The sequence below is a fragment of the Microtus oregoni genome, unplaced genomic scaffold (assembly GCF_018167655.1).
Source record: "Microtus oregoni isolate MIOR12 unplaced genomic scaffold, Mior012 000019F_ref0000042, whole genome shotgun sequence".
Classification (NCBI taxonomy): domain Eukaryota; kingdom Metazoa; phylum Chordata; class Mammalia; order Rodentia; family Cricetidae; genus Microtus; species Microtus oregoni.
The window spans coordinates 10,422,662-10,446,589 of NW_024543078.1; the positions used below are offsets into that span (position 1 = coordinate 10,422,662).

The 23,928-nt window shown below is 52.9% G+C and overlaps 2 protein-coding genes across 2 annotated transcripts; both read right to left on the reverse strand.

Annotated features, from left to right (window-relative positions):
- Positions 1–635: 635 nt before the first annotated feature.
- Ticam1 (toll like receptor adaptor molecule 1) lies at positions 636–7,351 on the reverse strand. The gene is made up of 2 exons (XM_041668726.1): positions 7,269–7,351; positions 636–3,728 (listed from the first exon to the last, which is right to left on the reverse strand). Exon 2 carries the CDS (start codon positions 3,603–3,605, stop codon positions 1,350–1,352), a length of 2,256 nt encoding a protein of 751 aa, XP_041524660.1. The 5' UTR covers positions 3,606–3,728; positions 7,269–7,351; the 3' UTR covers positions 636–1,349.
- Positions 7,352–10,153: 2,802 nt separating this feature from the next.
- Plin3 (perilipin 3) lies at positions 10,154–22,194 on the reverse strand. Its single transcript, XM_041669392.1, has 8 exons — positions 22,123–22,194; positions 18,989–19,058; positions 18,045–18,243; positions 17,802–17,884; positions 14,977–15,274; positions 12,220–12,419; positions 11,477–11,602; positions 10,154–10,872 (listed from the first exon to the last, which is right to left on the reverse strand). Exons 2-8 carry the CDS (start codon positions 19,052–19,054, stop codon positions 10,528–10,530), a joined length of 1,317 nt encoding a protein of 438 aa, XP_041525326.1. The 5' UTR covers positions 19,055–19,058; positions 22,123–22,194; the 3' UTR covers positions 10,154–10,527.
- Positions 22,195–23,928: the final 1,734 nt, after the last annotated feature.

The window sequence follows — 23,928 nt, forward strand, 5'->3', positions numbered from 1 at the left end:
TCCTAACGCGGAGACCCTTTCATACAGTTCCTCATGTTGTGGTGACCCTCAACCACAGAAATGTTTTCCTCACTACTTCATAGCTGTAATTTTGCTACTGTTAAGAATTGTAATGTAAATTTCTCAGTTTTCCAATGGTCTTAGGTGACCCCTGTGAAAGGGATGTTGGGCTCCAAATGGGTCGCGACCCACAGATTGAGAACCACCCGTAACTAGTTCATGAGACCCAATGCCTTCTTCTGGTGTGCATACATGCACAAAGACAACTATATACATAAGACACAAAAGTGAGTAAAAAAAAATCCTTTAAAAAATAAAGGAGTGCTTACTGTTCTTGCAGAGGATGCTGGCTGGGTTTCGAGCACCCACAGCAAGGGGTTCACATCTGCCTGTAACTCTCTGACTTGCAAGGTGCACATAAACTCACATAACCTGGCACACATACCCATAAATAAAAATAATACATCTGTTTAAAAAATTAAAACCGATAAATAAGTTGAGGTGAGACAGCAGAGGGCCAGAGATGCAGAGTCGCACAGCCTTGGCTGAACTTCACCACACGCTCACACGCCAAGGAAAACCCGCTGTAGCAAAATCTGTCAAATGATTTAAAAAAAAAAAACCAAAAACTTTCTTTTACTGTATGAGAGTGAATTTGAAGTGTCTATCACAGGGACCCACATGGAGGAGGAGGACCGGCTCAAACAGGTTGTCCTCCGACCTCCACACATGTCTGGCACACATGTAATACATAAATAAATGCACAAAACGATCAAAATCACCAGAAACCCCCAGTGTCTTTTCTTCTTCTCCTTTCTGCGATATGGCCGCCCGCCGCCACCACCAAAAAAGCCTACATTTCATAGAGTCCCTTGCAGCAAAAAGCCACATGTCCCGCGCTGACCAATGGGATAAGAATTCATCCACAACTTCCGATTTCTGCCTCTCAGGGAGCCCGCTGGCTCTCGAGCTTTTGGATTCCAGCCCTGGCGAAGCTGAGTCTCCTGCTGGTTTCTTGAGGGCGGTGGTGCGTGGGGGATGCTGGCTCATGACTCAGTTGCCAATAACTTTATTATAAAGACCGGACTCTCTGTCTCCATTGCCCCAGCACTGCATCCTCCCCAGAGACAGCACGTGCCACACTGAATGAAGGTCACGTAGCTGCTGGGAGCACCTCGGACGAGCCCGCGGCCCCATCGACTTCTTTCCACCTAGAGAATGCAGGTTGGGGTTCCACAGAGTCCTGTGCAATGTCCAATAGAGTTATGGGTTCCCAGGCCCTGAGTTTACAGTTGAGGTCCAATTCATGGCCACTGTGTGCACCCAAGTGAGTGTCCCCTCTCCCACTGTCACTCCGGATCAAGCAAGGATTCCCCCTGGTCATTCGGAGGGCCCAAGCAGCGTTCCTCCAGACACTCCGTCTTTTCGTCCGTCGACTGGGCCCCCGTCTGGCCCCACATGTGGTTGTTGACCCCCAGCTGAACCATCTGGGCATGGTGAATAATGAGAGGACCTGGAGTCTGGGGGGCTGCTGAAGAAGCAGGTGGGAAGGGTGGGGACTGTGGGGAAGAGACTGGAGGCTGCGGGAAAGACGGAGGCTGCGGGAAAGACGGAGGCTGCGGGAAAGGTGATGGAGGCTGCGGGAAAGACGGAGGCTGCGGGAAAGACGGAGGCTGCGGGAAAGATGATGGAGGTTGTGGGAAAGATGGAGGCTGCGGGAAACAGGGGAAAGCTGGGGTACCACCCTGGCGTGGATGTGAAGATATTGGCTGTGGACATCCTAGCCAACCGGGAAAGAATGTAGGGGTCCCCAGTGACAAGTCCTTGCCGAAGACCACCCGCAGGCTGTCCATCTGTGCCTGCCAGGCGCTGCAGCTGTGGACATAGGCGGAGTAGGCAGCAGACATGGCAGCCAACCTTTGCCGCTCGGCCTCTAGCTGTGTGCTCTGCTCCTTGAGGGCTCTGGCCTCTTGCTCCTTCTTCCAGCGCATCCGGTGTGCCTGGAGCTTCTGTGGTTTGAAGGTGTTCGCCACCTTCCTGGCAAAGATCGGGGAGTGTTCATCCAGCCACACAAGGCTGTGGAGCAAGCTGGCCGTATTGGGGCTGAGCTGGGCCTGGGAGCACTCCAGTGGGAGGAGGGGGATCACACAATCCTGCCTTCCCGACTGAGTGAGGCTGTTCATAAGGGCATGGTTGACTTGGTGCAGGCTCAGGCGACAGTCGAAGTTGGTAGTCAGGAGCAGGATAGTGTATCCCGAGTGGTCGATGGCATCTTGGAGACAGTGCAGCTCACCACGCCCAGGCACCTGAAATTCCTCACAGAAGGTGGCCCCGTCGGGCACCCCAAGGGTCTCCAACTTGTCCCGGATACGTAGGGCCACGTGTTCATCAGCCCTGGCATGGATGACCACGAAGTTATAGAATTTCTGCTCAGATGTTTCCGAGTGACCCAGAACGGGACACGTGGGGGCTGGGGGAGCAGGACAGCTGCTGGAGGAGCAGGTGGAGGGCGGAGGGGAAGGAGGCAGTGTACTGGAGGTCTGGGGGGATGGTGGCAGTGCAGGGGGGCTGGACGTGGTGTTCTGCCGACTGTCATCTCCGACAGAGCGCAGAGGCGACATATGACTCGCCACAGACAGCTGCCTTCTAACACCTTCCGTGGGTGGCAAAAGAGACTGGGAACCTTTAGAACCCTCTGTACATTCAACTGGGTGGTGGACACTTGTGTCTGGAGCAGCCAGAGAGTCAGGGAGAACTACCGAAGTCACCTCAGGGGACACCTCTGGGACCCCAGTTCTGTGTGGTGACCCCAAGGGAACATTGGTCTCCACTGATGGGGGCCAGCTCACTTCCTCAGGTTCTTGGCAGCCTGCAGGGACAAGCTGAGACTCAGGGGAGGCCTGGGGTGTGTCACAGAGTTTGCTGGGTCCATGGGTTCCACGTTGTGGACAGAGGAAGGGCAGAGTGGGTGACTGACTGATCTCCAGGTGGCTGGCCAGTGAGGCCATGCTGCCAGTGGAGTGTAGAGAATGCCCCCGGCTCCAGTCTGATGATGTGTCAATGGGTCGAGGCTGGCTTCTGGTCACTGAAGGAGATGCTGAAGTTGGCGGCAGGCAACCCTGATCAGAATGTAGTGGCTGGAAGCCATGGGAGTCCCCCATGGTGTCTGAACTACACCGATCCCAGGCCTCCTTCTGGAGTTGGCCCAGCAGGTGGTCACCCTGGGAGGCAAGGTCATGGAGAGCCACCTGGTAAGCCATGTCCCTTGTGGAAGCTGGACACAGGTTCTCCTCAGCCAGCAGGTGATACAGGCGAGCCACAGTCCAGGGTAAATCTGGGGGCTCCTCGGGGCCTTCTGTGTTGACCTCGCCTGCCCACTGGCGGACTACAAGCTGGGCCACTGTGTCTGCTTTCAAGGACTGCAAAGAGGTCCTGGCCTCTGTGTTCTGGCCCAGAGCCAAGAGCACCATGGCGTGAAGAAGCTTGGACTCCTGGCTGCCTGGGTGCAGACTCTCCAGCTTGTGTTCCAGGTGGACCAGCCTGTCCCTTCCCACAGCTCCTAAAATGCCTAAGATGCCATGGAGCGATGGGCCTGGGTTGGCCATGGGTGAGGAAGTATGAAGCCTGGAGCCACAGAGGCTGGGGCGGGTGAAGACATGTTCTGGATCAACAGCCTCCTGCACGTGTGTCTCCAGCTGCAGGGGATCCTGGAGGATGGTGCAACGGACCTGTGGGAATGGAAGTTCACTGTGACTTACCCCAGCACTGAGAGGCAGAGGCAGGGGGATCTCTTTGAGCTCCAGGCCAGCCAGGGCGACAGAGGGAGATGTCTCCAAACCAGCAGGAGGGCTGTGGTCAGAGGGGAAAGCACTGGCCAAGCATGCAGAGCTGCGGGCTCTGCAGGTTCCACGCCCAGTGCTGCACAGCCAGATGTGGAGAGTGAGCGGGTGAGCAGATGTGTGAACTGGCATAGAGGCTTCTCACAGGGACCCTCAGGTGGGAGGACCAAGTCTGTCACTCACCCCCACTCTCTCTTCACGGCTGAGACGAACTCAGAGGCTGTTAGTCCTAGTGCCCCGACACCAGTCTTGCATCCACAGCCAGGCTGGGATGGGGCTCACTCCTGTCCCACCCCAGTGCCCTGCTGGCTTCTCAGACAGGGACAGGTGTGGCTGCTGTGACCAGACAGTCATAGCATGGAGTGGGTGGAGGTCAAGGATGTTTCTCAGCGCCTACAGGGTCCACAATGCCTCACAGAGAATGAGCCGGCCATGTAAATGTCTGGGCTACTCAAGAGGGACCTGGTCTAGAGCAGAAGTCAACCCACAGACTTTGCACACAGATGACTGAAAAGTCTTCGAAGACTGGACTTTGAGCAGCAGAAGTGGGCTGGGCCCAGGGCCCAGGTCAAGGGAGTCAGGTAGGCAGAGGGAGGGGCCTAATGACCATTGGCAGGTAGGGGCAGTGACATGGCAGACCAGGAAGGTGTCAGAGAGGCTGCTGGGAAATGGAGGCAGTCAGGTGTGAAAGTGAAGACAGACGCAGTGACAGACAGTGGGAACAAAAGAAACAGCTAAGCCGGAGAAAGGAGGACATTCACAGTGGGCCAGCTACCCATCATGATTGCAGACAAGACTAAGCCTGGAAGAGGGTGGGGAACTCAGGGAGTAAGGCTCGTGTTGGCGGATCTGAGCATTGTGAGCCTAAGACAGAGACAGCACCTGGACAGGACGTGAGAATGGAGAAGCCTGGGGTGGGGGGAACGGACATCCAGGGGAGGACACAGCTCATGCAAAGGCCCTGGGGCAGAGGACACGGCTCATGCAAAGACCCTGTGGCAGGGGTCAAACAAAGCCCTACCAGATAAACCCCTGTTCTGGCCTCCCCATCACACCAAAGCCTTGTACCACGTGTAGGTACATGTCCTCATGTCCCTCCTTCTCCCCCACACCCGTGCAGTCTCTTCATAGACTGGGCATTGCTCACACAGCCTGGGCACTGCCATGGGAGATGCTGCACATGGAGAGGGCACACGCGCAGGTATCAGGCAGAGCAACAGGAAGTGATAAAAAAATCACCTAAGGTCATTTCGAGAAATAAAAGTGCCATGGAGGAAATGAACCTGAGACAGAACCTGGAGTGGGGGATGCCCTAGGGAGGGCAAGATCAGGCTGCAACCCTGGCGGAGGTGAGCTAGTTCAGAGAGCTCCCTTGGAGAGTGTGTGAGCGCAAAGGCCCTGGGGCGCGGGACTCAGCCTAAAGAGCAGGGATGCTGACCTGTTGGAGCAGAGAGAGAGGGGGGACCAGGGCAGCTTTGACCCCGAGGGAGGTAGGCGCCCTGGAAGGCTGTGAGCAGAGGCCCTAGGAAGGAAGCACCTGGGGGCACCAGGCAGAGGAGACAGCGTTACAGAGTTAAGCAGGGCTTGTCCCTCCCTCCCTCATCTCTCTGTGCCTGCTATACTGTCACTTATATGCACTGTCCTATCTCAGGTCTTCGCATGGCTGTCCCTCCAGGCAGCGTCCCTCTCGGCTCATATCCTCAGGGTAGTCCCTCTGCGGCAGGGCACTCGCTCCGCACCCGCTGAATTTGACTCCATGTTGTGGAAGAGCCATCATGACCCATACCAGACCCCAGTGTGGGCCCCAGCAGGAGCAAGGCTCAGGTACAGCTCTCTCTGTCTAATTCCCAGTATCCAGAGTGCCTGACACACAGTGGGTGCATAATAAATGCTGACTGAGGGCTGGCAAGATGGCTCAGTGGGTAGGGATGCGTCACACTGCCAAGTTGGATGATTTGAGTTCAGTCCATGGACCCATGTGGTGGAAGGAAGACAGAAAAAAGTTAAAATTACTAAATAAACAAATCCCAGCATTCAGGAGGCAGAGACAGGCGGGCAGATCTCAGAGTTTAAGGCCAGCCTGGTCTACAGAGCAAATTCCAGGATAGCCAGAGCTACACAGAGAAACCCTGTCTCTAACAACAATTATAAATAAAATAAGCATTCAGTGGAGGAAAAAACTCAGCACATGAACAGGACAGTACGTGCTTAGTAAGTGCTTACTGAGGCCTGGAGACAAAACTGAGTGGCTAGCATGCTTATCTGTCATACATGACGCCCCGCGTTCAACTCCCAATGCCAGGTGGGGACAGGGTTGCGGGAGAAAGAGACACAAGAGAGGAGAGAGAAATGTTATTGACACAGCTAAGCAATGAACAGGCAATATATAGCAGGGCGCACAGTATTTGGGTATTCGAGGAGTTTTTTTTGTTTTGTTTTGTCTTGTTTTGCTTTTTGGTTTTTCAAGACAGGGTTTGTCCCTGTCGCCCTGGCTGTCCTGAAGTTTGATCTGTAGACCAGGCTGGCCTTGAACTCAGAGATCCTCCTGCCTCTGCTGGGATTAAAGGTGTGTGCTACCACCCCCCTGGAGCAGGAGGGTATCTTGAGACGAAGAGATCAGGGCCAGCCTAGGTGAGTTCCAGGTCAACCTGGTCTACATAGTGAGAACTGACCTCAAGATACAAATAAATAACATAGCATAAATGACATAAAAATCAAAGTAATTATTTTTAAGAGCGGGGTGGAGGCGCTCAGTGGATAGAGCTCTCATCCAGCATGTGTGAGACCCTGGGCGCCATCCCTAGTATGAACCAGGACTGGTGGATGGGGGTGGGGCGGATGAATGGATGGGAGAATGGGGTCCCTTTCTCTCTTGCCTGGCCTCCCTCTGGCAGAAATGGCCGTCTCTGTGGCACAGGGTCCCCTCCCCCAGTCTCTAGAGACTGTCAGCTTTGGGACTCAGGCACTAAGGGCTGCCAGGGGACTTGGAATGGTTCCCAGGCTGATCTTGCATATACCAGGGGCAGCTGGCTGCAGGAGCTGCACCAGGCCAGTCCCTACACCTAGCAGACAGTGCCTGTATTAGTCTAGGGACAGGGATTTTGACAGGAGACATTGAGGTAGAGAAAGCGGATCTGGTCAGGAAATAGAGATCAGGAGAGGGATTTGGGGGTGGGGAGGGTGGGGGTTTGCTGTGTGGCTGGGGGAGACCTGGGAGCTGGAAGATCTAGGAATTTGGGGGCACTGGGGACTGAGCAAGCACCAAGGATTGCAAGCCTGGGTTGGGGCAGGAATTGGGCCTCAGATCTGAGCGTCCACGGGAAACAGCTTGAGGAAGCAGAACGGGCTGCAGGTGGGGGCCCAGCGTGCCACCCAGGCTGTCCACGGCCCTGCAGGTCCGACACCTGTGTCCCCTCTGTTTCATCCTACCTGGCTGTGGGGTCCTGGGCTGGTGGATTTCAGGGTCCCTGGTGGCCGCTGGAGGAGGAGGAGGAGGGAGAAGAGGGAACGGTTCCACCCCTTCCGTGTGGGGGAGGAGCAGATGAAGTCATCTGTGTCCCGCCCCTGAGGGGGAAAGTCCCCAGGACTCCCCAGACCTAACACTGCCCTCTGCCCAGTGCCACCGTGCCACGTGGAACTAGGCAGAGCTCCCATTGTATGGAACCAAGGCAGGGGAAGGAGAAACCCTCACCCCAAAGACCGAGGAGCTGGTGGCCACAGACCTAAATTAGTGACATATATTCTGGGTATTCGCAAAGCACCACGTGGCTAAATTCACAGGAAGCCTGGTGATTTAGGCCTATTAGTCCAGCACACTGGAAGCTGAGTAGGAGGATTGCCTGAGTTTCGAGCAAGCCTAACCTACACAGTGAGACCTCCATCTCAAAACTAAATTAATAGGCTGGGCGGTGATGGTGCACGCCTTTAACCCCAGCATTCGTGAGGCAAAGGCAGGTGGATCTCTGAGTTTGAGGCCAGCCTGGTCTACAGAGTGAGTTCCAGGACAGCCAGGCTACATAGAGAAGCCATGTCTCAAAAAAAAAAAAAAATTATTAATACAAAATAAATAGAGTGCAAGTGGCTACAAGGAAATGTATTTGGTTGAGGATATTTTTAGCGTTTTATTTATCTATTTTGTGTGTGTGTGTCTGTAGGTCAAAGAAGACCTGCTGAGACTTCACAAGGACACAAAACAAAAAAAAATTAGAAAGATATTTCTGGATATTTAGTATTTTAAAAAACAGTCTTTGGCCGGGTGGTGGGGCGCACGCCTTTAATCCCAGCACTCGGGAGACAGAGGCAGGCGGATCTCTGTGAGTTTGAGGCCAGCCTGGTCTACAAGAGCTAGTTTCAGGACAGGCTCTAAAACTACAGTGAAACCCGTCTCGAAAATCAAAAAGCATAAAAAAGAAACAGTCTTTGTATGTATGTGGCTCTATCCTGGAACTTTAGCTATCCTCTTTTTTTTTTTTTTTTGAAAATATTTATTTATTTATTATGTATACAATATTCTGTCTGTGTGTATGCTGCAGGCCAGAAGAGGGCACCAGATCCCATTACAGATGGTTGTGAGCCACCATGTGGTTGCTGGGAATTGAACTCAGGACCTTTGGAAGAGCAGGCAATGCTCTTAACCTCTGAGCCATCTCTCCAGCCCTTTAGCTATCCTCTTGACTCATTCTCCCAGATGCTTAGATTACAGGCATGTTTTTAAATTGATGAAACTAGCCCGGCAATGGCGGAGCACACCCTTAATCCCAGCACTCGGGAGGCAGAGGCAGGTGGATCTCTATGAGTTGGAGGCCAGCCTGGTCTACAGAGCAAGTTCTAGGACAGCCAGAGCTACCCAGAGAAACCCTGTCTCAAAAAACAAAACAAAAAAACTGATGAAACTAAACTGTGAAAACAGAAAAGCAGAAGCAGTTTACAATCACTGGGAAGTGGTGTGTACATTTGAGCCATTCTTCCCAACCTTCACTGGGAGATAATAGGTGGGAGGGGGGAACTGTACCCCATGACCACGCCCCCAGCCCTTCACTGGGAGGTTCTAGGTGGGGCTCCACCCTGATCACGCCCCCCAGCCCCTCACTGGGGGATTTGAAACTGAAGTATCTGGCTCATGTCACTGAACATGATGTCTCCAAAGCTCTGGATGTTTGAGATGGTATTAGAATAGCCTGTGTTTTCCTTGTGTATACGTACACGTTTGTGGAAGTCAGGGATTGGCATCAAGTATCTTTCTTGGTCACACTCCAAGCACTTCAGCATTTTTCTCCTGCTCCTGAGTTTTGCTCTTTTGAGACAGGGTCTCATGTAGCCCAGGCTACTCACTATGTAGCCAAGTGAAGAAGGACGCTAAAAAGAAATCCCACAGTAGCTCGGAAATGAGTATAATAAAGGGTTACTTATTTAGGGGTAGACTTAACAGATCACAGTCCTCTGCATGAATGGGGAACAGTACAGAATCTGGCAGCGGGAAGAGAGAGGGAAAGTGCTTCACAAGGCTTTTATAGTATAAGAGGCCATGCCAAGAAGGCGGGTAACTTAAAAGCCACTGCCTACTCAGGGAGGCAGAGGCTGGCGGATCTCTGGGAGTTCAAGGCCAGCCTGGCCTACAAGAGCTAGTTCCGGGACAGGCTCCAAAACTACAGAGAAACCCTGTCTTGAAAAACAAAAAACAAAAAACAAAAAAAAGCCACTGGCTGAAGGAGTTCCTACAGTAGCGAAGGGTGAAATTTGAGCTCCTAATCCTCCTGTCTCCAGATCAAGGGGAACAGCCGTGTTTGGAAGGTTATGTTCAGTCTGCCGCACCTTACCACCCCCTCCCCTACACCTCACAGGAGGGAAACCCGGCAATGGGCCCCTCCTGCTCCTCTGCCAGGGCAGCTCAGCAGCTGCGAAAGGAACACACACACACACTGTCCGCCTGGCCTCTGATGCTCATAAAGTTTATTATAGCAATACTGAACCCCAGGGTTTGAGGAACACTGGACACTCAGTCCTCAGCCATTTTCTCATCTGAAACAATTTCACGTCCCTGCTGCCCATGCCATGAGGACCAACTGTCAGGGTAGGAAACCCCTTGCTATTATGGTCCATGCCATACTAAAGGCACAGGAATGGGCTATCATCAGGCCGTGGTCTTAAGTGAGTCTCAGGTTTTCACTGACTCTGCTTGCTATACAGCGTCCGGCTTAGAATTCTCTCTTTTTTTTTTAAGAAATGATTCTTACGTACATTTCTTTTTTTAATAACATTTATTTATTATGTATACAATATTCTGCCAGAAGAGGGCACCAGACCTCATTACAGATGGTTGTGAGCCACCATGTGGTTGCTGGGAATTGAACTCAGGACCTTTGGAAGAGCAGGCAATGCTCTTAACCGCTGAGCCATCTCTCCAGCCCTGGTTTAGAATTCTTGATCCTCCTGCCTCTCCCGCCACAGTGCTGGCATAGGATGGCAGGAATGTGCCATTACTACTGGTTTCCCTGACTGTTTTTTCTTTTAGGGATTTTTTTTTCTAGAACATTCTCGAAAAGTTTTTTTCTCCTGGAACATTCTAGAGGGTTTTTTTTTCTTCGAAAGACTGATGGGAGAAGGTTAACTCAGGGTAGCTGAGGACCTAGTGTGCAACAGAATTATTGGGAAAAGCTGGCTGAAACCAACTGCTGGCCCTGACCTGTCTCTACTTCTTCTCTTCCAGGGCTTTCTCAGTGATTCCAGGAGCGAAGGGGCCAACCAGCCACGTGACCGGCGTGTTCTGGGCCACGTACTCCACAGTGTGGTCAAGGGCCTCCCGGGCTCTGGCTATGCGTTCGCGGGTCTGGGCAAGAACACCGGCTGTGAGGTCCTGGAAGGAGTGGATGCTGGAGAAAGTGGCCTGAAGGTCGTCCACCTGGCTCCGGGCCTGCTGGGCCTGCTCCCGGACGTGGCCAGGCAGTCCCTGGATGCTGGCCCCCAGGGCCACACACGTGCTCTGTAGCTGCTGGGCAATGTCCCTGAACATTCCGAGAGCCTGGGCCTCCACCTGCTGGAAAGGGGAACGGGGCAAGGTGAGAGCCAGCAGGGGTACAGCCCAGCATTGGGAACAGGGATCTGGCTCTCCACAGGTCCCAGTAACCTTTTCAAAATTGATTTACAGGGAGACGTGGAAGATGCCTAGAATCTAGACTCATCAGACACAAAAGCCAAACAGCAAAAATTACAAAACATACAAACCCCAAATCAAATTACAACGTGGGCGCTAAGAGGCCAGATGTGGTGGCCATACAGTTGTGATCTCAAAACCAAACCAAATTACCTCCACAGTAATAATAAAAATACAAAAATTAAAAACCAAGCCAAAATGCCAGGCGGTGGTAGTGCATACGTTTAATCCCAGCACTCAGCGGGCAGAGACATGTGGGTCTCTGTGAGTTCGAGGCCAGCCCGGGCTACAGAGAGAGAGTTCCAGGACAGCCAGGGCTACATAGTGAGAGCCTTCCATGAGAAACCAAGAGAAAAAGGAAAAAAATCCAAAACAAATCAGAATCAATCGTGTAAAGTCTGGGTTCTGCGGTCACCCCGGGACAGGAAGCCCGCTGTGCATAGAGCAGGGCCTGCAGACACAGGGAGCCCTGGGCTCCAGCCTGTACCTCTGGCTTAGCTGGGTCCTTTTCTGCATCCTGGGGTGTCTTCTGGTTCCAGCTGAGCCACATCTGGTGCAATTTCTCCTGCCCCTCCCCCAGCCTCTGGTCCACACCCTGCTTTATGGATTCCATCTGCAGCATAGAGAAAGGGGTGGGGGTTAAGGGAGCCTGTGCCCCTGACACGGGGTTCCAGTCGGGGACAGCAGGTATGGGGATGCTCTTCGTTTACATTTTTTTCCGTTTCTTGCTAGCCAGGAATTGACTCCGTAGCCCAGGCTGGCCTCTGCCAGGATGAGAGGCAAGCGCCAAGGAGTCCCCTTGGGCAATGCTTGATGGATCCTGCTCCACCAGCAACCATTGTCAACTTCAAATGAGCAAGATGGAATAGTACCTTAGCTGGACTCAGGACCCACTGACCAGCACCCCTAGGTAGCCAGAGAGAGAAAAAGAAGCCTGTGCCCCACACACCCTGGGACAGTCTAGACAGTCACACTGGATTCATCCATCAAAGTCCGCAATTCCTCTTTCTCAACTGAACTACAGTCTCACACATGGTCAGACAATGAATGTGCCTGGCCCAGCTGCCCAGACTGTGCCCTTTGTTACACAGCCTGAGCTGACTCACACACCATGGTATGGAGAAAGCCACCCCAGGGCAACCAGTCCAGTCCACCTAGTGAGATCCCAGCTCAGGAGGGATGGGAGCTGCAGGAAGGCGACCCCAGCCCTGGCCACACCCCAAAGCTCACCAGGCTGAGCGCATGCGTGAGTTGCTGCATCGCCTCATGCGCACTCTGTCTGGCATTGCGCAGCTTGCCCAGTGAGTGCTCGTAGGCGTGGTTGCGTAGCCGTTCCGACAGCGAGCCCAGCCGGACAAAGTAGTTCTGCTCCTGTCTCTGCTGCTGCAGCGAGGCCATGTCCGAGCCCTCTGAGGACGTGGCGATCAGGGCTGTGGCACAGAAGGAGAGAGTGCTTAGGTTCACAGTGCCCAATGCGTGGCCTCGTTGGGAACCTGAGGCAGAATGCTTGCAAAACTCTGGCAACCCAAGCTACAGGAGACCGTCTCAGAATAAAAAGCAAAAAGAGGGCTGACGGTGTGGCTCAGCGGTAGAGCAGCTGTCTAGAGGCTCCTCCCCAGGCCTGGGCCAGCAAGATGGCTGGCGGGCCAAGATGCTTGCTGCCAAGCCTGAGAAACCCCCGAGTTCAATTCTTGGATCCCACAGTGGGGAGAAGCGACGGTCGGAAGTTGTGCTCTGGATGCCCCATGTGCACCTAGCACAGGCACGCCGCATAGGATTAAAATGAAATATAGTTTTAAAAATTTGAAAAGCAGCTTCAGCTTCCAGCCTGAGTCCCTTTCTTTTCCATCTCCCTCTCGAAGAGGAAGCTTCTGTTTCTCCCCACTTCTCCCCTTAGCCCCTTTCCCCTTCTCTTCCATAACCCACTAAATAAATATCCAACCTCATGCTGAGTGATGGTGGCGCACGCCTTTAATCCCAGCACTTGGGAGGCAGAGGCAGGCAGATCTCTGTGAGTTCGAGACCAGCCTGGTCTACAAAGCTAGTTCCAGGACAGGCTTCAAAGCCACAGAGAAACCCTGTCTCGAAAAACAAAAAAAAAAAAAGCAAATAAATAAATAAATATCCAACCTCACTCTGCAAAACAAAAGAAAAAATGAAAGAAAGAAAGAAAGAAAGAAAGAAAGAAAAGCAGAAGGTAGTGGAACAGGAAACAGGCTTGTAAAGATGTGCTCCATCCTGACTGGTCTAATACAAAGCCGATTGGCCAATAGCCCGGCAGTAGAGGGGCAGGCAGGGCTGGCAGGCAGAGAGAGTAAGTAGGAGCAGGAATCCAGGCTCAAGAAACGAGGGAGAAAGAGAGGAAGTCTGAGCCAGCCAGGCAGGCAGCCACCAGCAGTCAGACACGGAGGAAGCAGGAAAGGAGGGTACACAGAAGGAAAGAGAGGTAAAATGCCCCGAGGCAAACTCAGACGAAGAGAAACGGGTTAATATAAGTTACAGAGCTAGTGGGACAAGCCTAAACTAAGGCCGAGCATTCATAATTAATAATAAGTTTCCATGTCACGATTTGGGGGCTGGCAGTCCAAGAAAGCCTGCTACAGAGGAGGATACAGGAGGATGGATCCTGGGGCTCCCCTGGACAGCCAGCTTAGCCAAGTCTTGTGAGCCCCAAGTCACTGATGCCCTGTTTCAAAAAAACAAGGGGAAGAGTGGCTGGGGCAGACAGGCTCACCTGTGGCTTTGGCAGACACACTCAGAGGTCTTTGAGACAGCATGACAGAAAGTCAAATCCCAGGGCTTTTTGCTTTATTTGTTTTTTGAGACAGCATCTCACTGTGTAGCCCAGGCCAGACTCAAATTCATAGACATATGCCTGCCTCTGCCTCCCAAGTGCTGGGATTAAAGGTGTGTGGGATCACTCCAGGCAAAATCTTATGTTTTGAAAAAAATTTTTTTTCCTTCCCATTTCTCCTTACATAGTAGATTTTCAAAGGAAAACAGCTACATTTTGGTCCAGGCCATCTGGTTTGTAGCTCTCTTGGAAGCTGGGGACCGCACCCCGGGAAGTGAAAGGAGCCCTGTGTTCTTAGCCAAGGCAAGGGCAGGAAGCCATGGGCAGAGTGTGGCGTGACATAGGAAGAGACAGGCCTGTGTCTCTGGGAGACGGGCAGCTCAACTGACCTCCAACTCCAGAGCCTTGCATTCACCTCCCAAGTACTGGGGTGACTGGTGTGCTACCACACCTGTCTGTTGTGCTGGTGACAGAACCCAGGGCCTCAAATGCACCAGGTAAACGCTCTATCCACAGCTCAGTCTGAAGCTAATTCTGGTATTTGAGACGGGCTTGCTATGGAACTGGCCTAGAACCGCTCCAGTTTCCTTCCTCAGCCTCTCAGGTGCTGGTGACATGTACAGGCCCCTTGCTTGGGCTCCTAAGCTAGCTCCACAAGCCTCTGCAAATCCTTACAAGCCACCTGGGTCCTATAGGACATGTGTCCTCACCAGGGATGTAGCTGGGAGGTCAGTGGCTAAAACCAAGCCTGCTCAGGCAGGAGCTGCCGCCACAGGGCTTCTGGTTCCTGTTTGGACACTGCACCCCACCCTCGCCCAGGCTGGTGTCTGCTGATCTGCTGAGGTGCAGGCGGGTCTCCCCCACAAAGGGTCACTGTTGGCTAGGAGTGGGCGTTGCTCTCGTTTGCATGAATACATGCCACTGCCACTCAAAACCCACAGGGCTGTAGGCTCACGGCCAGCCTAGGAAGAACTGAGACCTCTATGGATGGTGGTACTTGGGAGGTAGAGGCAGGGGGATCATCCCTGAACCAATAGCTCAGGGGGAAAAGGCTTGTTGTCAAGACTGAATTTGATTCCTGGAACCCACATGGTGGATGGACAGAATCTACCAGAGGACGTGGAGGGCTAAGGGCAGAGGAGGGTACCCTCTTGGGGGAGGACCAAGCATAGGGCCGGGGTAAGAACACTCACCCAGCTCTGCATCCGTCAGGGGCAGGCGGTTGTCCGCCCAGGCCTCTGATTTTACAAGCACCGTGTCCACTCCGCTAATCACCATCTGTCCCACTCGGGAGCCCATGACTGACTGGACGCCGCTGGTCACTGCTGACTTGGTCATGTCCACGCCACTCTGTACAGCCCCCCGGGTCACATCCACTGCTCCGGTCACCCGAGTGGTCACTGTGTCCTTTGCACTGATCACTGAGTTGGACACCATTTCTCTGGCCCCAGATACTGTAGATGACACCAGTTCCTTAGTGTCCGCCAGAACCTGCAAGACGGGACACGTGAAGGTCATTCTGCACCCAGATCTCCCACCCAAAGAGGCCAGAGGGGTGTCATTCCCGTGTGGTTAAGACTTTAGCAGAGGCAGGCAGATCTCTGTGAGTTCGAGTCCAGCCTGGTCTACAAGAGCTAGTTCCAGGACAGCCAGGGCTACACAGAGAAACCTTGTCTCAACACATGCACGTGCACACACACACACACATACACATACACACACGACTTCATAGTTGGGTAATGTGGCACACACAGGTCTTTAATCCCAGCACTGGGGAGGCAGGTGGATTCTGTCAGTTGGACTCCAGCTTGGGCTACACAGTGAGTTCTAGGTCAGCCAAAGCTACTATCTCAAAAAAAAAAAAATTAAAATGTAGTAACTTTCTAAATTCAAATCACACCTAGCTGTGTGTTCTCAGGCAAGTCACGCAATCTCTCTGTGCCTTTGATTTTTATTTGAAGGTGCTTCTGGCTGAACCTGCATCTTTCCCAATTAGTTAAAAATTAAAAAAAAAGATTTATATTATTTTTATTTAAGTGTATACATCAATATAGGTATATGTTCTGTGTGCAGGGGCCCTTGGGGGCCACCTGGAGTTCCAGGCACTTGTGAGCTACCTTCAGGTAGCTCAGTTACTATTTCACTGGGTAATAGGAACCAAACTCAGGTCCCGAGGAAGAACAGCACTCTTGACCACTGAGCCATTTCTATAGCCACTTAATTAATCATGTAAGAAAGTAAATAGTTTACATTTCTTTTTACGTGTGTGTGTGTGTGTGTGTGTGTGTGTGTGTGTGTGTAGAGGTTGGAGGACAACAGGCAATCAGTTCTATCCAACTCTGTGGATCCTTGGGGATAGAACTGAGGCTCTCAGACCTGACTGCAGGTCCTCATTGAGCTATCCCTGGCTGGCTCCACCCTAAATTCACTGTGTAGCTGTGATCTATGCTACAGCCGGGGTTCAAATGCCAGTTTGGCCACATGCTTATCCCGCTTGTCCCATGTAGCCCAGAGGGTAAAATGACCTTCCAAGCACCCAGAACGGAAACACAGCTCAGCCCCTCCCAAATGCAAAGCCCAGAGCCATAGCACAGGCTCTGTTAGAAGAATCAGGAGACTCTGACCCTGAACTGCTCCTTGCGAAGGACACCTCGAAACAGAACTGTGTCAGGAGAAAAAGAGCTGGGAGTGGTGGGGGCGCTCGCTGCTGGGTTCTGGGAGCAGTGGGGGCACTCGCTGCTGGGAGCGGTGGGGGCACTGCTGGGAGTGGTGGGGCACTCGCTGCTGGGAGGCCTCCAGCTGCAACTACACCCAGATGTGGGGCCTCTGTGCAGAAGCGGTGACCTGTCCTATTTTCCTGGAGTTGACACTATTCCTGGGCATGGCATCCAGGAGGGGGGCCCAGCCCACAAGAACATGAGAATGAAGTGTGTCCCTATCAGAAAGCACGTGATTCAGAAGCCAGATAAGATGGAAGCTAGCTGGAGACCCCACCTCACCTAGAACACCCCACCCACAATGATCTGGGGGCGTGGTCAGTGAGGGGCTGGGAGCGGGGCCTGGGGGTACACAGAACATTCAAATCAGGCTTAGGCTATCTAAGTAAGACCCTGTCTCAAAAAAACAAAACAAAACACACACACACACACACACACACACACACACAAAGAGAACATTCTACTAGTTTGGATTTGGTTAATGGATGTTTTGGAGATTAGAGTTTCTGGTTCAGTTAAGAATAGCAAAGCACATGTAGCCCTGCGGTGGTGGTGCACGCCTTTAAACAGTACTCGGGAGGCAGAGGCAGGCGGATCTCTGTGAGCTCGAGGCCAGCCTGGTCTACAGAGCAAGTTTCAGGACAGGCTCCAAAGATACACTGAGAAACTCTGTCTCAAAAAAAAAAAAACAAAAACAAAAACAAAAAACCAAGCAAACAAAAAAAACAAAACAACAACAAAAAAGAATAGCATGTGAGAAGGTCCTGGGGAAGGGTTCTGATGGGTGCGTTTGCTGTATAAGTGGACCCTGCCTTCTTGGGTTTAGGTTCCTTCCCAAAGGCTTACAACTCTGTTTGTTTGCTTGTTTTTTGTTTTTTTCTTTTGTTTTTCATTTTGTTTTGTTTTTCGAGACAGGGTTTCTCTGCAGCTTTGGAGCCTGTCCTGGAACTCGCTCTGTAGACCAGACTGGCCACGAACTCACAGAGATCCGCCTGCCTCTGCCTCCCGAGTGCTGGGATTAAAGACGTGCACCAACACTGCATAGTTATAACTCTGTTTCTAAGGATGTGTTCCACCATCTAAACTGTGCGTGGTGCTTGAGGGGCCCGACCAGATGACAGTGTGTGTCCTTTCCTCTGGGTTGGGTGGGATCCAGATGGTGTTCTGACTGGATGTTGCCACCTTTTCTGCCCAGTGTGGTGGGGACTGTGGGGGCTGTCGTATTTGTGTTGTGGATAAAGCTGGGACCTGGTGGGCTCAGGCAGGGGCTCAAGGCAGAGTCAACCGACACCAGCACTGACCTTCTCCGTCGGCTGCTGGAGGATGGGCAGGCTTTCCTGCAATCTGTCCAGCCCGCGGTGCGCATACTCACTGGCCGTCGCAACTGCAGGGTACCAGAGAAAACACATCCACTGTAACTGCCCTTCAAAGGCGGGAGAGCCACCCAGGGCCAGTTTCAGGGAACTGGAGTTCAGAAGTGGGGGTGACTCCCTCCACAGATGGCCATGAGGAACATTCTCCAAACCCTGAGGTCCTCAACTCACTCTGGGGCTCCAGCTTGGACAAGATGGGTTGTGCCCCGCTGACCGCCGCTGCAGTGAGGGTCTTGACGCCTTTCTCAGCCACGTCACACACGGTCCTCACGTGGGGGTAGCTTTCCTTTGTGGAGGCATACGCAGAACTCACCATCTCACACGTGGAGCTGATGAGAGGCAGGTTGGCCATGCGGCCCACCACGCTGGGCTGTGGAGAGCAGTTGACTTGGTTAGCAGCTCAGGGTGCCCACAGGTATGCTCTCAATTTGGGGGAGCAGACCAGCTGGGCTCCACCATGCCTGGTACAAACAATTGCACAAGGCAAGACACCGGAAGGTCCCATCGGGTGCTTCTGGTTGCTTGCTTGTTTGAGAATTGGACTGAGCACCCAGTGAAGTGTCAGGCAGTGTGGTGACAGAGGAACTCCATATTTGTCAGGCACTGGTTGTTAGAGCATTGTGTTCCATCCCCAACCCTAGAAACCTGGCGTGGCAGTACATGACATCATTCAACACAGGCTGGGGCCTCGAAGGCTCAACTGCACCCTGGGCTACATAGTGAATTAGAGGCCAGCCTGAGCTAAATGACAGTTCCAGAGAGATGAGGAGAGACAAAGAGATGTAAGAGGAATTCAAAATCATCCTCAGTCATATAGTGAATTTGAGGCTAGCCTGTGCTATGTGAGACCCTGTATTGAAAGGCCGGGCCTAGGTGTTTAATCCCCAGCATTCAGAAGGCAGAGGTAGGGGAATCTCTGTGAATTCCATGCTAGCCTGGGCTACATAGTAAGACCCTGTCTCAAAACTAAAAGAAAAGAAAGGAAAGGAAAAGAAAGAAGCAGGGAGGTAGATCTCAGGATTTCTTCCCTGGCCAGCCCCTCCCCTCCCAGCCCCCAGCAGGATGCCATGGAGCACCCTTAGGAGCCTAGGGCTCCGTGCAGCTCAGCCCCTCACCTGTGGGACAGGTTCTTCCACAGCAGCCTGGACTTCAGTAGGGACATCTGACCCGTTGCTAGACATGATGCTGTGGGCAGAAGAGACAGTCAAGTGACAGCCTGCCCCAGGAACACAGGAAGCAGAGGTGACCTATGAACCTTCCACCCTGCCAGAGCCCCGTCATCAGTTCAGAAGGTCCAAGGTGGGGCCCAGTTCACCACAGCACCTCAACCCCTGACCTGTTGGTGTTAAAGAGCCGACCTAGTGACCCAGGTGCATTCAACAAATCTGCATCCCTGAGCCATACCCCAGCCCCTCATGGGGGATTCTAGGCAGGGCTCCACCCTGACCACGCCCCCAGGCCCTCACTGGGGGGGATTCTAGGTGGGGCTCCACCCTGACCACGCCCCCAGGCCCTCACTGGGGATCTAGGCAGGGGCTCCATCTGACCACGCCCCCAAAGTCTTATTTAGAACCCCCCAACACTGGATGGTTGTGACAGAGGTCCTAGGCCACACCTAGCAGATCCGGCCATTTAAAAGTTTACTTTCACCATCTATTAAGGAGAAAGGTCAGGTCTAACACCGCTCTCAAGGGCACTGTTCCCCTCGCAGCCCTCTTCCACGTTACCACATGTTGACACTGATGCCACACCTGTTCTGCCATAGGAGGGGGCTGTACCCCTATGGGTCCCAACCTAGATGCCCAGCAGAGAGGGATTTTTTAAAAACTAACAATTTCCCCATGTGTTCAAGACAGAGAATTCTCACAGGCCAAGATGTTCAGAGACGAAATGTGTGAAAAAGTATTCAAGACTTTCTCTCTTCCTCTCTCTTTCTCCTTAAAGAGTATTTTGGGGCTGGAAATAGCTCTAAGGAACCGAGACTGTACTGCTCTTTCACAGGACTGGAGTCTGACTCCCAGCATCCGCAGCAGTGGGCTCACAACTGCCTGTGATTCTAGCTCCGGGGCTCTGAGGTCTTGATGCATGTAACTAAAAATAATCAGCTAAGCCAGGCGGTGGTGGCGCAGGCCTTTAATCCCAGCACCCGGGAGCAGAGGCAGGCGGATCTCTGAGTCCCAGGCAAGCCTGGTCTTCAGGGTGAAAACCTATCTCAAAAACAAAAACAAAAATGTAAGTCTTTGTGTGTGTGTGTGTGTGTGTGTGTGTACAGAAAAGTTAAGAAAATAGTAAGTCTTAGAAAGGTTTATGTTTTGGTTTCATGTGCACGCAGTGGCCAGAGCTGGAGTTAGGTGGTGTGAGGCGTCTGATGTGAGTGCTGGAAACTGAACCCAGGTCCTCTGAGGGAGAGGCAGAAGTGCCCTAACCACTGAGCCATCTCTCCTGCCTGATTTGTTTATCTTTACATAGATGTTAGAGGATCGGGAAAATAGACAGACTAAGAAGAAGTTTGGGATGGAGGGCGGATGTAGAAGGCAGGTCCCTGAATGTTAGGCCAGGAAAGTCATATCACTTATTCAAAAACCAGTTAAAAGTGGGACTGGGGTCAGTGGGCAGAGCCACTTCAAGGCCATCCTTGGCTACATCGTGAGTTCTAGGCCAGCCTGGGTTACGTGAGACCATGCCTCAAGAAATAAGGTCGGGTTTTGAACCAATAAGAGATCATGTCTGAGGGAAGCGGGAGTCTCAGCTCATTGAAAGCAGCTTTGGGATGGGCCATGCTGTCTTCCCCACCGGGTTCTGCTGACTCACAACACTGAGTTTAAAGGTTGCTCCTAACTCAGACACCAGCACCCCAGGAAATTTTGTTGTGCCAGGTCTGAACCCAGTAATTCCAGAACACTGGGTCTGTTCTGGTGTGTGTACAATGTTTGGGGCCGGTCCCAAGGTGTCTAGCCCATGCTAGGCAAGCGCTCTCCACTGAGCCACACTTTCTGTTTTATTTTCTACATTTTATTTATTATGTATCATGTGTGTATGTGAGTGGATGCTCGCCACAGTACGCCCAGGTCGAGCCCACAAGACAACCCGCAGGAGCAGATCCCGACTCTGGAGCCTCCTGGGAGGATCTCAGAGGGCTCACCCCTTGTTTGCCGTGAGCTCTAGCTCAGACTCTCGGGTAGATTGCTTGGTGGAGTCTGTGGGATGCACAGTAACCAGGTCGGGCACTGCTGCCTAACTGCTCTAGGAAGACACCAGCTTCCGGTGTGCAAGAAAGATTTCCCAACAGCGGAGTCAGGTGATGAGGGTCAGGCCTCGGGCCTTGTAAGGTCCACCCACACCTTACCAGGGGTGCGGCAAAGTCTGATTGATTCCTTAGGAGTCAGTCGGACACCCTGGAGCCCCCCACTCCAAGCAAAAGGTGGCCGGCCGCTGCAGATAAGCACTTTCTGAATTCTTGGGGTCTGTGATCGCCTTACACCGGCTCCAGCTGCCAGGAACTGACCCCCCCCCCCCTCACGTCCCGCCCACAAGATTACTTTCTCTGCTGAGACAGCCAGAAGCCCCCAGGGTCAAAGATTGCTGCGGGTCAGGGTTTAGAAGTGGTCAAGGAGTCTTTTTGCCTGGTTTGGTGACAATCCTGTCATCCCAGTATTACTGGTGGAGGCAGGGGGATGGCAAATTCCAGACCACCCTAGTTTACAGAGCAGGCCCATTTCCAAAACCAATCACCAAGACAGAAACAAAGGACTGAGATTCTAAGAGAAGGCGGCACCAGGCCCGGCTGGGGACAAGATCTCAGGTCATAACCTCCTGTGGAACAGGCCCGCCTTTGTGCAAGGGTCCCTCCCCTCCCTCACGCATTCTAGCGGCTGGGGCCAGGCCAGTGCTGGGCTGGACCGAGGCTGCCCTGCCGGGTTGGTTGCTCTGGGGGACAGGAGACTCAGTACCGGGGAGGAGGGTGGAGCCGCAGGTCAGGAAGCATGAGACGTGCATTTGAGCACAGCTCTAATTCTGGGGACCCAGGACGGTAGAATCCACCTTCCTTGGCACTCAGGAACTCAGTCCCTACCGCCAAAGTCCCAGGGTGGCCAGGCCAAGAGTTGGAAGCGCTACAAAAGTTGGAGCCTCCGGTAAAAGTTAGTCTCCTGTAAAAGTGGAGGGGCCTCTGATCCTCCCAGCAAAAGTCTCGTGTCTCCCTCCTCCCCTGGGGCGCCTCAAGATCGACCCTGGGGCCCCCAGCTCTCACCAGAGTCCTCAGGTTGTCGAGGCAAGGAAGCTACCCTCCCAAGGCCAGCTTGGATCTGCCCGGGAGGGGCGGGGCGGCCTTTTGGATTCCGTGGGAGGAGGGGCTTGGGAGTGACGAGACAGACGACCAATCAAAGGGTCCCATGTTTTAGTCCCGCCCACCCACTTACCCACCTTTCTCAGGAGACCAAGTTGCCCGTTGAGTCCCAGTAAGACCTAGAGCCCTGGTCCTGGATGGGGTGGAAGTGAGGAAATCATGGGTAATGTCCTTTCCTGAAAGTTTTCTGGTGGGGGGTGTCCTTGGACCCCCGCATGTTTCCGGACACCTCACAGAGGCTTGTGGATCCAGGGGATGGTTGACTGACATCTTTAAATGTACCAAGTGATAGTCTCCATCCGGACGCGGGGACTCAACAGCCAAGAGTATGCACAGTCCGGATGAGGCCCTAGGTGAAAGCTTGCCTTCTCTCGACCAGCCTGAGGCGCTCACCGTGCCGAGGCCTTCTGGGACCCAGAGATGGCCATCCGTGCTTCCCAGACTCCTGGGCCAAGCAGGCCCTGAAGCTGCCCACCTTCCTGAAATCTTTCTCCCGGTGGTCTGTAAGCCAAGGGGTTAACCTCAGACGGCCTCAGGGGCTAAGAAAGAGCTGAATATGTTTGCTGAGGGGGTGACCATAGCTGCTGCTCCCCGACCTCTCAAGTGGGGGTAAAAAAAATGGGCACAGACGTTTGCAACTGCACATGTGCAAGCGTGAGCCCAACCTGGGGAGGACCCACCCTTGCTGAGGTACCGCAAACCTTTCCCGACTTCCGTTTCGGACCCCCTTTTTCTGGATTGCCTTGATGATTGTGTTCCTCATCTTCCTGCTTCCACTGAACAATGTGGCCTTCACAGGGGCAGAGGAGGGATGGGGCACACTGCCGGCAGTGGTGCCCTGCCTCCGATGGTGCCTTCTCTGTGTGCCCCCCATGGCGCCCCTTTCTTCTGTGCCCCTGATGCATGCATCCCTTTCTCTATGCCCTGGCACCTTTCCTTTTGTGATCTGTGATCCCTGACAGCGCTCCTTCCCTCTGTGCCTCTGACAGTACCCCTTCCTCTGTGCCCCCCATGGTGCCCTTCCCTCAGTGACCCCCAACGCCACCCTTCCCTGTGTCTTAGCAGGCATGTACTATTAACCTTGGTCCTGGGAACATAATCTGAACCCTCTTGGCTTGGTAGCACTCAGAGACCAGTGGGAAGTCAGGCCAGCAGGATAACATTAAGACTAAATTTAGGGGACGGACAGCCAGCCAGATCTACATAGTGGGTCCATCTCAAAAACAAGATGGCATAATACTTGGGGGAGTTGATCCAAGAGATATTTTAAAATTGTGTTATATCTATTTATTTGGTGTGTGGAGGTCAGACAAGAGTATGCCGGCATCCTTTCTCTCTGCCACGTGGTGCCTGGAGATTGAACTCTGGCTTTAATTGGCAGCAAACTACCTTCCTAATTGATTCATCTTGCTGGCCTCCAAGGAACTTTTATTTTGTCTCATCGACTGAGGCCATCATCCGTGTTGGAACGAGAGGCATTTGCTGGGCGTCACTGCTCAATCAGTACACACCAAACTTGGGTTCTGTCCTCAGCACACATTCCCAGGTGGGCTGCATGCTGTTACCCCAGCACCCTGGAGCTGGAAGCAGGGGGATCAGGAGAGTTCAAGTCAGCCTGTTCTGCACAGTGAGTTTGAGGCCAGCCTGGGTTACATAGATTTTAGGCAGGAAAAACAAAGATTCTAGATGAAAGAGCTAGCCTTCTGTCTG

Excerpts from the sequence above, each read along its gene's own strand:
- Ticam1 (XM_041668726.1), bottom strand. The coding sequence starts at position 3,605 with ATGGCCAACCCAGGCCCATCGCTCCATGGCATCTTAGGCATTTTAGGA.
- Plin3 (XM_041669392.1), bottom strand. The coding sequence starts at position 19,054 with ATGTCTAGCAACGGGTCAGATGTCCCTACTGAAGTCCAGGCTGCTGTG. Across the intron at positions 17,885-18,044 it reads GTCCAAGCTGGAGCCCCAGA|TTGCGACGGCCAGTGAGTAT; the intron begins GTGAGTTGAGGA and ends GGTACCCTGCAG. Across the intron at positions 15,275-17,801 it reads TCCAGCAGCCGACGGAGAAG|GTTCTGGCGGACACTAAGGA; the intron begins GTCAGTGCTGGT and ends CCCGTCTTGCAG.